The 12,357-nt window shown below is 41.3% G+C and overlaps 1 protein-coding gene across 1 annotated transcript in view; it reads left to right on the top strand.

Annotated features, from left to right (window-relative positions):
* The window catches only part of MACROD2 (mono-ADP ribosylhydrolase 2), a 2,853,334-nt gene that overhangs the window by 1,744,793 nt on the left and 1,096,184 nt on the right, over positions 1 to 12,357 (top strand). The window contains exon 6 of the mRNA XM_077282574.1: positions 10,397 to 10,518. Coding sequence (XP_077138689.1) covers positions 10,397 to 10,518 — 122 coding nt within the window. The remainder of the gene's footprint in view (positions 1 to 10,396; positions 10,519 to 12,357) is intronic.

Genomic DNA, 12,357 nt, shown 5'->3' with positions numbered 1-12,357 from the left:
AGGCTCTCAGCTGTGCAATGTTAACCACTCCCATCTCCTATATAAACTGGGTCCAGGCTAGCACTCATTGTCAGAGCTAGCTTATGCTGCATGGCTGGAGATTGTTGTTAATTATTATAGGAGAAGGCATTTGGTGGGTTTATTTGTGACTGTTGCTAGGATTTGAGTATGTGATAATTCCCTTTCTTCTCCTACTTTGGTTTTACCCCATCCTAAACTTACCGGTGCATTCCTGTTATATGTGTGAGCATATTTGTATGTTTGATATTTTTTGTTACCCCTATTCATATTGCCTTGTTAGTTTTATTGGTGTACTACGGTATACTACTACTCCCCTTTTCCATGGGTGGGGGGAGGGTGCAGACTGAGGGCAGATTCAGGCTCTAAAGCAAGGTATGCAGCCCCGGCATCTTCACCGTCAGAATTAATCCTGGGAAGAGGGCGAGTTAGGGTGCCCCTAATATTATGGACAGTGAATGAGCCTGGCAACAGAGTCGTGACAGTAGTGGTAGACAGTTGTGTTTAAATTTCTAGATTATAGATATTTTTCTTTTGTCTTTCGAAATACACAAAATAATGGCTTGTCTGTGTCACAATCCAGGAAACACACTTTGTGACACAAACCTTGGTTTTACGATTTTGTTTTACTAGCTAAATTAGAACAGAGCGTGTTAAGCTGCCCTCCTTGTTTGCATTATGTGAACAATAAACATTTGTAAGGTGTTGTATATCACAGATCAATCATTTCACAGTCCTACTGAGTAAGTATACAGGTCCAGCACTTCCCTATATCACTTGACTCTTTGAAAATTGAAGTGATAGTATGTGAATAATAATTCAATGTGACTCAGCATTGAAGCAGTCCTCCACAATCAGATTAGTACTTCTTCTATTCCTATGTGGAATGACCTGTGCATTCAAGCATCCTATCCCTATGTTGTAAAAGTCTAAAGTGGCCCTACTTGGCCAGCTGTCTTCTATATGACTGGCTGTGATACACCCCCTCCCCCAATTGGCTGCACTAGACCATGTGACGTAATAGCTGCAGAGCATTATGGGGAAGCCCAATTGGCCTGACATCATTAGCTCACTCTGAGTCTTCAGCAGTGTGTGAAATGGTTCTGGGTTGTTGTTTATTTTCCCCATTCTACAAATCGAATCATAGATTCTTTAAATTTGCCAGGGTGTACGAACTGTAGGAAATTTTACTCCCTCACACCAGTCTTGATGAATTTGCCTTATTTTACTCAATGGCACTCTTCATCAGGGGGAGTGATCCTATTAATAAATTTGGTGCATCTCTCAGCTGTCGTGTGTGTTATGACCCCAATGGCGAGGGTCTCAGAGGAACGTGGAAGTCTGCAGAATACAAAAATCCAGCTCATAGGGCAGTGGTAACTGGGTTGACCATATATCTACTCCTAACGCCAACACTAGAAGTAGCCGAGGATCATTCCTACGTTGATTCTAGATGACACGCGCCAGCCGGAGAATCTAGCTACCCCTAGTAGAGGAAAACAAAAGACCTTTCTTGCCTCCAGAGAAGGGGACCCCAAAGTTGGATAGAAGCCCCCCACAAATAATGACGGTGAGGTAAGAGGAAATGACAAACACAGAAATGAACCAGGTTTAGCACAGAGAGGCCCGCTTACTGATAGCAGAATAAAGAAAGGTAACTTATATGGTCAACAAAAACCCTATCAAAATCCACACTGGAAATTCAAGAACCCCCGAACCGTCTAACGGTCCGGGGGGAGAACACCAGCCCCCTAGAGCTTCCAGCAAAGGTCAGGATATAGATTTGGAACAAGCTGGACAAAAATACAAAACCAAAACAAATAGCAAAAAGCAAAAGGCAGACTTAGCTGATATAACTGGAACCAGGATCAGTAGACAAGAGCACAGCAGACTAGCTCTGATAACTACGTTGCCAGGCATAGAACTGAAGGTCCAGGGAGCTTATATAGCAACACCCCTAACTAACGACCCAGGTGCGGATAAAAGGAATGACAGAAAAACCAGAGTCAAAAAACTAGTAACCACTAGAGGGAGCAAAAAGCAAATTCACAACACATGTGCCACATAACGAAAAGTAGTCGAACATCTGAAGTACATTTTTTATTCACAGATTTCATCACGTTTGTGACTTCAGTTGTAATCTATTTGTTGGCTGTGTCTGGCCATGTCCCTCCTGGTTAAGGTCAGCCCAATTGTAAAAAAACTTGGTAGAGCTGGCTGGAACTTATCTAAAAAATAAAGTCCCTAAAAGTGCAAAAAAAATTGGCAAATTTTAATGGCAGAATTTTAGCAGAAAATCTGTTTTAATTGTCTCGTACGTGTGCAGGAAGCCATAAAATAAAGCTATAACGTAAGACTGTCTTGATGGGAAATGTTTTTTTTGTAGATTGCCCTTTACGACTATTCTAAATTTTACACTCTTTAGTTCTGAAATTCTAATGATTCCACTTACAATATAATAGGGAAAATCAGAGATATTTGCTATGATGTAAAGAAATGTCGCAGTGTAACACTTACTCTAATGGCTATAAGTGACCCTTGTTCAGTAAGAGCTTTGTATCTTTTCTAAATCCTATCATTATAGTACAACACTTTGGTTCTCAGCATTAATATACATCTACAAGCACATTCCTGATTTAAGGTGATTATTAGCTCTTTCAATATCATTGTACGTTCAGGTAAATGAAGGTCCTGAGCAGAAGACATAAAGGTTTACTATAAAGCCTAATTCTCATTTTGTTTCTCTTGACCTCCAGCATCTCCAGTTCTTCAGCTAATATTGACAGTTAGATGCTGTAGAAATATTTTCATAGAGTCCAGATTAATTCCTGAGTGCTTTGTGTTGTTTTATCTTATTGTTTCTTAAGTCGGCTGATGACTGTCGGAGAAAGGAGAAACTTGGTGAGCAGTAACTGACAGTATCAAGAGTTATATCGGAGCCTTCTAAGTGTGAAGATTGTGGTTATGAATGCGTGAAGAGAACTTGGTAAACACATTTCTACTTGGACTGTTGGCTTATTAGCACAGTCAATGAGAAGTTTACAGGGGACAATAAACCATTTATATTCCCTCATAAATTAGATTTTTATGTCCCTCATTGTTATCCAGGAGCCCAGAGGCATTCATTACTGGTAGGCTAGGTCAATAAGTTATCAGTTGTTATTTGTACAATACTTAGGGTACCGTCTCACATAACGATTTACCAACGATCACGACCAGCGATACGACCTGGCCGTGATCGTTGGTAAGTGGTTGTGTGGTCGCTGGGGAGCTGTCACACAGTCAGCTCTCCAGCGACCAACGATGCCGAAGTCCCCGGGTAACCAGGGTAAACATCGGGTTACTAAGCGCAGGGCCGCGCTTAGTAACCCGATGTTTACCGTGGTTACCAGCGTAAAAGTAAAAAATAAAAAAACAGTACATACTTACATTCCGGTGTCTGTCCCCCGGCGTTCTGCTTCTCTCCACTGTGTCTGTGCCAGCCAGAAAGCACAGCGGTGACGTCGCCGGCCGGCCGGCGCTCACAGTGCAGAGAAGCAGAACGCCGGGGGACAGACACCAGAATGTAAGTATGTACTGTTTTTTGTTTTTTTTTACTTTTACGCTGGTAACCACGGTAAACATCGGGTTACTAAGCGCGGCCCTCCGCTTAGTAACCCGATGTTTACCCTGGTTACAAGCGAACGCATCGCTGGATCGCTGTCACACACAACGATCCAGCGATGACAGCGGGAGATCCAGCGACGAAAGAAAGTTCCAAACGATCTGCTACGACGTACGATTCTCAGCAGGATCCCTGATCGCTGCTGCGTGTCAGACACAGCGATATCGTATGGATATCGCTGGAACGTCACGGATCGTACCGTCGTAGCGACCAAAGTGCCACTGTGTGACGGTACCTTTAGAGACAGCTTTTGTAGTGAGGGGCAGTTCACATTAGTACAAACTGGAGAATTAAGGTCCTTCATTTCTTACACAACCTTCTAAAATAGATTGGGCATTCTACATATTGTCCCTTCATGAAAGCTTCTTATATAGATGTGTCCACTTTTATATTGATGCGTCCACTCTTATATTGATTTGTCCACTCACTCTTATACAGATGTGTCCACTCACTCTTATACAGATGTGTCCACTCACTCTTATACAGATGTGTCCGCTCACTCTTAGGCTGGGGTCACACCTGCGTGTGCAATGCGAGAAACTCGCGCATCAATACCTGGCACTGCTGCCAGCACTTAGCACCATAGAAATACATGTAGCTGAATGCTCCGGTCCCAAGTGCTGGCGGCAGTGCCGGGTATTGATGCGAGAGACTCGCGCGAGTTTCTCACATTGCGCCCACAAGTGTGACCCTGGCCTTATACAGATGTCCACTCTTATATGGATGTGTCCACTCACTCGTATGTAGATGTCCACTCACTCTTATATGGATGTGTCCACTCACTCTTATGTAGATGTGTCTACTCACTCGTATACAGATGTGTCCCCTCACTCTTATACAGATGTGTCCACTCACTCTTATGTAGATGTGTCCACTCACTCTTATGTAGATGTGTTCACTCACTCTTATGTAGATGTGTCTACTCACTCTAATATGGATGTGTCCACTCACTTTTATGTAGATGTGTCTACTCGCTCTTATACAGATGTGTCCACTCGCTCTTATACGGATGTGTCCACTCACTCTGATACAGATGTGTCTACTCACTCTCATACAGATGTGTCAACTCACTCTTATGTAGATGTGTCCACTCACTCTTATGTAGATGTGTCCACTCACTCTCATACAGCTGTGTCCATTCACTCTTATCCATTCACTCTTATGTAGATGTGTTCTCTCAATCTTATATCGATGTGTTCACTCACTCTTATACTGATGTGTCCACTCACTCTGATACAGATATGTCCACTCACTCTGGTACAGATGTGTCCACTCACTGTTATATAGATGTGTCTACTCATTCTTATATGGATGTGTCCACTCACTTTTATGTGGATGTGTCCACTCACTTTTATGTGGATGTGTCCACTCACTTTTATGTGGATGTGTCCACTCACTGTTACATAGATGTGTCCACTCACTGTTACATAGATGTGTCCACTCACTCTGATACAGATGTGTCCACTCACTTTTATGTAGATGTGTCCACTCACTCTTATGTAGATGTATCCATTCACTCTTATGTAGATGTGTCCACTCTTAACTTTTTTCAATTTGGTTCATTATCATATATAGTCATGATTAAAGTGATAAATAGGAATTTTGCAGATGACATTATTTAAAAATTCTAATTTTACTCTCTAAATATGAGTTTTAAAGGGACTCTGTCACCTGAATTTGGCGGGCCCTTTGTCCAGTCCGATGGGCGGTGTTTTTTCTTGTTTCATTTACCCCTTCCTTTCCCGCTGGCCGCAATACAATAGTGTCTTGAATTGCAGTTGGTTTCCTCCGCAGTACACGCGTGCGCAATGCAATCTTGCCTTGCACACGCGCAGTATGCTTTGCCCAACTGCGGGCAAAGCCGAAAAGCATTAGTGCGCATGCGCCTCCGCACTATGTCCCGGAAGTATTTAGCTGTGTTCCGGGACATAGTGCGGCGGCACATGCGCACTAATGCTTTTCGGCTTTGCCCGCAGTTGGGCAAAGCATACTGCGAGTGCGCAAGGCAAGATTGCATTGCACACGCCTGTACTACGGAGGAAACCAACTGCAATTCAAGACACTATTGCGGCCAGTGGGAAAGGAAGGGGTAAATGAAACAAGTAAATACACCGCCCATTGGACCGGACAAAGGGCCCGCCAAATTCAGGTGGCAGAGTCCCTTTAAATGCCAGTCACTAGGTGTCTGCCACCTACTAACTTGCTGTCCATTGCCAGTTGCCATGTTTAGTCCATCTCTAGCAGCAGAGATGATGAGACAGATTGCAGGAATTAAGGGAAGGTCTTTGTCTCTCTGCTCTTGCTCTCATGTCTGTCAAACAGGACACAGGCATAACGGAGAGGAAGGATTTAAAGGGAACCTGTCATTTCTCAAAAAACTATTAACCTGCAGATATAGGGCTCCACTACGAACATTCTATCAGCACTATAAATACTGGAACTTCCTTGTCTTTCCATCCACCGTACATTACTCCTGCCATTGTCCAATGAGTTGCCTACACAGAGCCTAAATGGAGCCTGTTATGTCCCTGAAGTGAACACTATTTACCTACAGATATATAGACAATGGCAGGAGCAGTGCATGTTGGTAGGGAAGAATAAGGATGTTCCAGCTTTCATAGTACTGGCAGAATGTTTACACCATGCACTCAAAAAGTGTGGATGGCAAGTTGCACAACATGGGAATCTGGACATATTAATTGGGTATATGCATCAAAATGGTTTTCATTGTTGGGGATAAAATAGGTGTAGCCAATCCATGCTTGTCTACAGGTTTTATATACAAGTGCAGGAGCTGTCCACTATTCAGACAAACCCTTCTTAATAACTATATTCACCAGTGTAAAATAAAAATAACAGATATTCACCTTCCACACCAGCACAGTTCCAGCGATGTTGGCATTAACGGGCTGCTTTGATCAAATCTCCTTTGGACGAACCTCAAATGTCCGATGGAAGCGTGAGAACTCCAGCACATTAGTAGCCTATGTTATGCCATGAGAGCACTGCAGTGAAACCATGTCATGCCCTGGGAGTCCCGTCACCAACATCACTGGACTGGCGTGGCAGGTGAGTACCTGTTGTTATTATTTTACACTGGAAAATATAGGTTTGAAGAAAGTGTTGTCCAAGTAGTGGACAATGCAGTTTAGGACTTCAATTTTTCAATGAAGAAATTCAAAAAAATATTACAATATTTTTGGTAAAACCGAGACAGACTGCAAGTGCATAACAACCATTGGGTAGCCACTCAGAGGCATCCCAAGACAGGTATAACAAAACCTTCTTTTTGTCTTTTTATTTTTCTTAAAACGGATCATCTGATCATCTTCTGCTACTCAAGTTGAAATGTGCCAACCCCCCAGAAAAGGGAGAGGAAGAGCTCAATTCACCAAGCAGGAAAAATTGTAGGCAGTTGTTTGATATTATTCACAGTCTGTTTCATTGGTTTCTTCTTGAATCAGCACAATAAAGATGGTCCAGAGTCGGATTTTGGATGAGTTGCAAGAATTTGGCCATTTTACTCCTTAAAGAACCTCATAGTAATACAATCTAGATAGTACCATTTTTTTACTCTGATTCACATGAGCAGACATTTAATAATTGCAGAATGCCAGATTTCTGTGCCACAACACAATGCTCCTTTGCCCTCTTGTAGTAGTTGTATTTCTATTTTTTACTAATATGTAATATATCATCAATAAATTAAAATTTTTCCAGAGTCGAAAAAGTTATTGCAGATTTTGAAGGCTTGGAAGTTCAAATTTAACTGCATTGTAGACTCTCATACTTTTTGTCCATAGTCTGTGAGCCTCGTTGATGGATTATTGTCATGATTTATGTTAATCAGATGTGTGTATATATTTATATATGTATATCATAAGATGGTCTTTGTTTTTAAATCATACTCTCCCCTAAGGACTCATGCAGACATCGAATTTTTCGCGTACAAGAAACTTGGACCAATTATTCTGATCAGTCTCTGATTGGCGTTTGATCAGAGTGTTGTACAAGTGTCATCTGATTTTCTCGTACCTGGAAAAGCGTTTCCACAGCTGCGGATCCACAGCAGTTTCCCATGCGTTTACAGTATAATGTAAACCTATGGGAAACGAAATCCACAGTGCACATGCTGCGTAAAAAAAACGCGTGGAAACGCAGCGGTTTACATTCCGCAGCATGTCAATTCTTTGTGCGGATTCCACTGCGGGTTTACACCTGCTCCAATAGAAAACTGCAGGTGTAAACCCGCAGCGGAATCCGCAATAGAAACCGCGAAAAATCCGCAGTAAGTTTTGCACTGCGGTTTTCCAAAATCCGCTGCGGAAACATCCGCAGCCATCACAGATACGTGTGCACATACCCTAAAAGTAAAATGGTGCTACATTTTTAATTACACTCAATTGCAAAAATGATTTTTAAATAAATATATATATATATATATATATATATATATATATATATATATATATATATATAACATTTTCAACAGTGAACAGCCCCCTTAAAGCAACTTCTCCGAATTCTTATTTTTTCTGAAATGACGTTACATTTAGCTAGCCATATGGCATGGTGGTGAATACATTTTATGTGGACAGTTCATTGTGAAACCAATGACCCTTCAGGTTGCAGCAAAAAAAAATAAATAAAAAGTTCTTGAGTTGAGTTTTTTCTGAGATTCTTGGAGTAGGTCTTGTATAGAGGTCTTTTTTTCTTTTTTTTGCAAATGATCTTTATTTTCGACTGGAACTCAAAAGTTTTTGTGTGCTAGGCGTTATTTCTGCTTTTAATTGATTGACCAAAATTCAAGCATTTTTCAGACAGAAATGCATACAGTATTGACTTGATGCTGTTTTTTTTTCCTGAGTGTTCTTTTTAGTATGTAGTGAAAGCAGCAAGTACTATAATCTCACATTGAAATCAATCTGCACCAAAATCCTAATGGAAAAAAAAGGTTCACTCTAAGTTTTTTTTTTTTTTTTAAAGAGCTTCCAAAGACTCTATTCACTTGCTGCCTAATATATCCCAGCCCCTGACATGTGGCATTGTAACAATATAATCAACTTTATTCACTTCGCGTGACAGTAGGTTTTAATGTTATGGCTGATCAGGGGTATATCATAGTATAGTTCCCTGTAACTAATGATGTGTGTTTCTGCTTCTCATTTTAACTTTCTTTGTAAGAACACAGACAAGGAATTAACAACAAAATATGTAAGAGATATTTCAAGATCTGAAAATCTATAAAGCATCGCTTAGCGTCTTGAAATCAAATGTGTTTGTTGCCAACAAGCTAGAAATAAAGCTGGCAGCCTCTCACCTTTAAGATTATACATACATTGGCAAATAAGATGCTGGAGTTGTGATTTTTTTTTTAAATTTCTCCTTCTCTTTTTGGATTGTTATAAAGGAAAAAAGTAATTTTTATGTAAAAAAAAATATATTATTTTTTTTAAAACTTGGTCCTTCCTCAAATCCACTAACAAAATCTAAACCTGCTAGGAGATGGCTTTAGGACACAGAGTACGACACCTATCACCTTTAGGGTGACCTCCTCAGGGCATGCAGAGCTTTCACCCCGATCCTTTATTTGGTGCCAAAATATGTGTCTAGTATGCAGCTACATTACCTAGTTTACTGATGAGAGAATATTATTTAGCCAGTTTTATAAAGTAATGATTTTTGAACACTGTATGGTTGTATCAATTGGGCACTGTTTTTGGTCCATTATGGCAAAAAAAAAGACATTTAAAACCAATTTAAAGGGATTTTGTCAGTAGGATTTCACCTCCAAACTTTTTATATGCAAATGTAGCTCTTTCAAAGACAAGTCCAGCAATACCTTTATATGGCCAGTCTGTTCCTTTATTACTGAGAAATTAGCGTTTGAATTGATATGCAAATTTATCTATTATCTATTTGTAGATCTAAAGCCTCTGTCACTCAAGCTCTATTTCCCACCCAGCGCTATCTCCTCCAGCTTGACTGACAGCTTATATGAGGACCCCTTTGCCTGAAGTCACACAGCATAGAAGCAGGATAAGGAAGTGCCAAGCAGGGAAAACAGCTGGAATGGTAGAGGCTTCAGATCTAGAAATAATTTTCCAGCCTCATTTGCATATCAATTAAAACACTGATTTCTCTGTAAAGGATAAACAGACTGGCCATGTAAAGATGCTGCATTTGCCTTGGAAAGTGCTAAATATAATATATAATGTCCATATAAATAGTTTGGAGAGTGAAATCATGCTGGCAGATTCCCTTTAAAGCTAGTTCCTCCCCATCACGTTTTGTGACCATTATTCAAATGGTTTTATGGTACTTGGAACATAGGAAATCTGTTGATTATTGCCAGTTTTCTGCAATATTTCATTTCGCCTGCAGTGCGTAAATTATTAGGTGATTGCCAAGTCAGACTCCCCAGAGAATCACAGTATATATAGATATGTAAAAATTACAGCATAAAGTAATAAGACACTGCAACTTACTAATACACCAGTTTCTAAACATCAGTGCTCATATCCTGGATTCTGGGCAGGGAGGATTGGTGCTAGATGGACTTGGCTCAAACTGTATAATCTAGACTGATGAATGGTAAACCACCAAATATTGCTATGAGAATTGGTCATTGACTGCAAGCAGAAATCTTTGTGATAAAAAGAAACACTAGTGTTTGCATGTAATTAATCTGATCGACTTTTTTTTTCCCCCCAGATGTTATTCACACTGTTGGGCCTATAGCAAGAGGACAATTAAGTGACTTCCACAAAGAGAACCTCGCAAAGTGCTACGAGTCATCTCTTGCACTGGTCAAAGAGAACAACATCAGATCAATAGTAAGTTCACACCTGATTTTACTAGTTTGTAACCTATTGTTATCGTATTTGATCAACATGCAAAGATTACTACTTATGATAGATAGGCAACCATCTTTACCCAGTTTTTCTGGTATGGGGTTATATCGGTTGTCCACCATCCCTAGCAGCTTATCAGTAGAAAGTAAGTCAAGAACTTACGTTAAAGATGGTTTTTAATCCTAATGATCAGTGAGGTGGCCTGTTGTTGTTGCCTTGTCTTCCAGAGTCTGACTCTAACCAGTGAAATATAAAAATGGAGAGAACATTTATCCAACTACTTGATGTGTGTATTTCAGGTTTTCCAGTCAACTCCACAGTTGAAAAGTTTTCGACAAATCTTATGGAGCTCTAGTTGGCTCTTAAAGTTTTATGAAGTTGGATGTCCTCCATGTCCTCTCCTAGGCTAGTGGTTAAGCTTTAACTGACTATAATAATGTAGCATTAGTATTGAAAGCCAATAGGCATTTTGTATAAACTGAGTGGCCACTAGGGTTGAGCGACTTTCATTTTTTTAAGATCGAGTAGGGTTTTGGGAAACCCGATTTTGTCCAGAGTCGAGTCGAGTGCAGTCGGCCGATTATCGCTAAAAGTCGGGGATCGACCGAAACACGAAACCCAATGCAAGTCAATGGGGAAGCATAGTCGGCAGTGAGTGGAGGCCAGGAAAACACCTACAGTGCCCATTTTAATGCCAAAAACATCCATTCTTGTTTCTGAAGCTTGCCAATCTTAATTAACTGTATAATAATAGTTGGGCATAGGGAATTGGGGGAAAGTTGTGGGGGGAGTAGGGCTGGCTCAAGTTTTTCGTGGGCCCAGGAAATGCGGACTACGTCACGGCGGTGTTGCAGGGAAAGGTAAGTATTTAAAAGTTGCAAGTGCTGTGATCCTGAGCAAGCAGGGGGGGGCCCACTCGTTCGCATTGCCACTGGCACAGGGCCCCTCAAAGTACGGCGGTGTGTTTGCATGGCGGGGGCGCCTCCCACCAGCAGTGACACTTTTGCGTACTCTGAGGGGCCCTGTGCCAGTGACGTCGCCAACGAGTATGCCCCCCCACCTGATGAAGGAACCTGCACTTTCATCTGCACCTTCCTCTTTGTCCCTGTGTAAGGTGGTATAACATGCGGGAAGGGGAACCTTACTTTCAGCAGGGACAGATTCTGGCTGTGTAGAGTACAAGGGGAATGTAGTGGTCTAGGTCAATGTACCAGCAGACTCATTTAGCAGTGGCTGGGCAATGGGCAGGATGAGGAGGAAACAGATATAGGGCCAAAGAATAAAGTAGGCTACATGCAGTTCAAAATTGGTAACAGGACTAAACAGGCGGCATTGCTTTGTTCAGTGGAGTAGCAAACCCAAGAGCAGCAGACACTGTTTCAAGGGCCTAACCACACTAGTAGGCCAAATGCAGTTTAATATCTGATAGTATAGGGCGAAAGCCAGAATGTGGAAGCTCAGCTTTGTTCAGTTGAGGACAACACCAGGGAGGGGCAGACACCTTTAGTAGGCCGGAAAAGCCTATTGCATTTTTTAAAATGGTAATTTGGAGCAGAAGGTTGAAGCTCAGCTTTATTTAGTTGAGGACAACACCAGGCAGGGGCACACAGACAGACACCTTTAGTAGGCCGGAAAAGCCTATTGCATTTTTTAAAATGGTAATTTGGAGCAGAAGGTTGAAGCTCAGCTTTATTTAGTTGAGGACAACACCAGGCAGGGGCACACAGACAGACACCTTTAGTAGGCCGGAAAAGCCTATTGCATTTTTTAAAATGGTAATTTGGAGCAGAAGGTTGAAGCTCAGCTTTATTTAGTTGAGGG

The sequence above is a fragment of the Ranitomeya variabilis genome, chromosome 2 (genome assembly GCF_051348905.1).
Source record: "Ranitomeya variabilis isolate aRanVar5 chromosome 2, aRanVar5.hap1, whole genome shotgun sequence".
In the NCBI taxonomy this organism is placed as follows: Eukaryota; Metazoa; Chordata; class Amphibia; order Anura; family Dendrobatidae; genus Ranitomeya; species Ranitomeya variabilis.
Note: the sequence above shows the minus strand (reverse complement) of the source record. Positions and strands in the feature narration are given on the sequence as shown.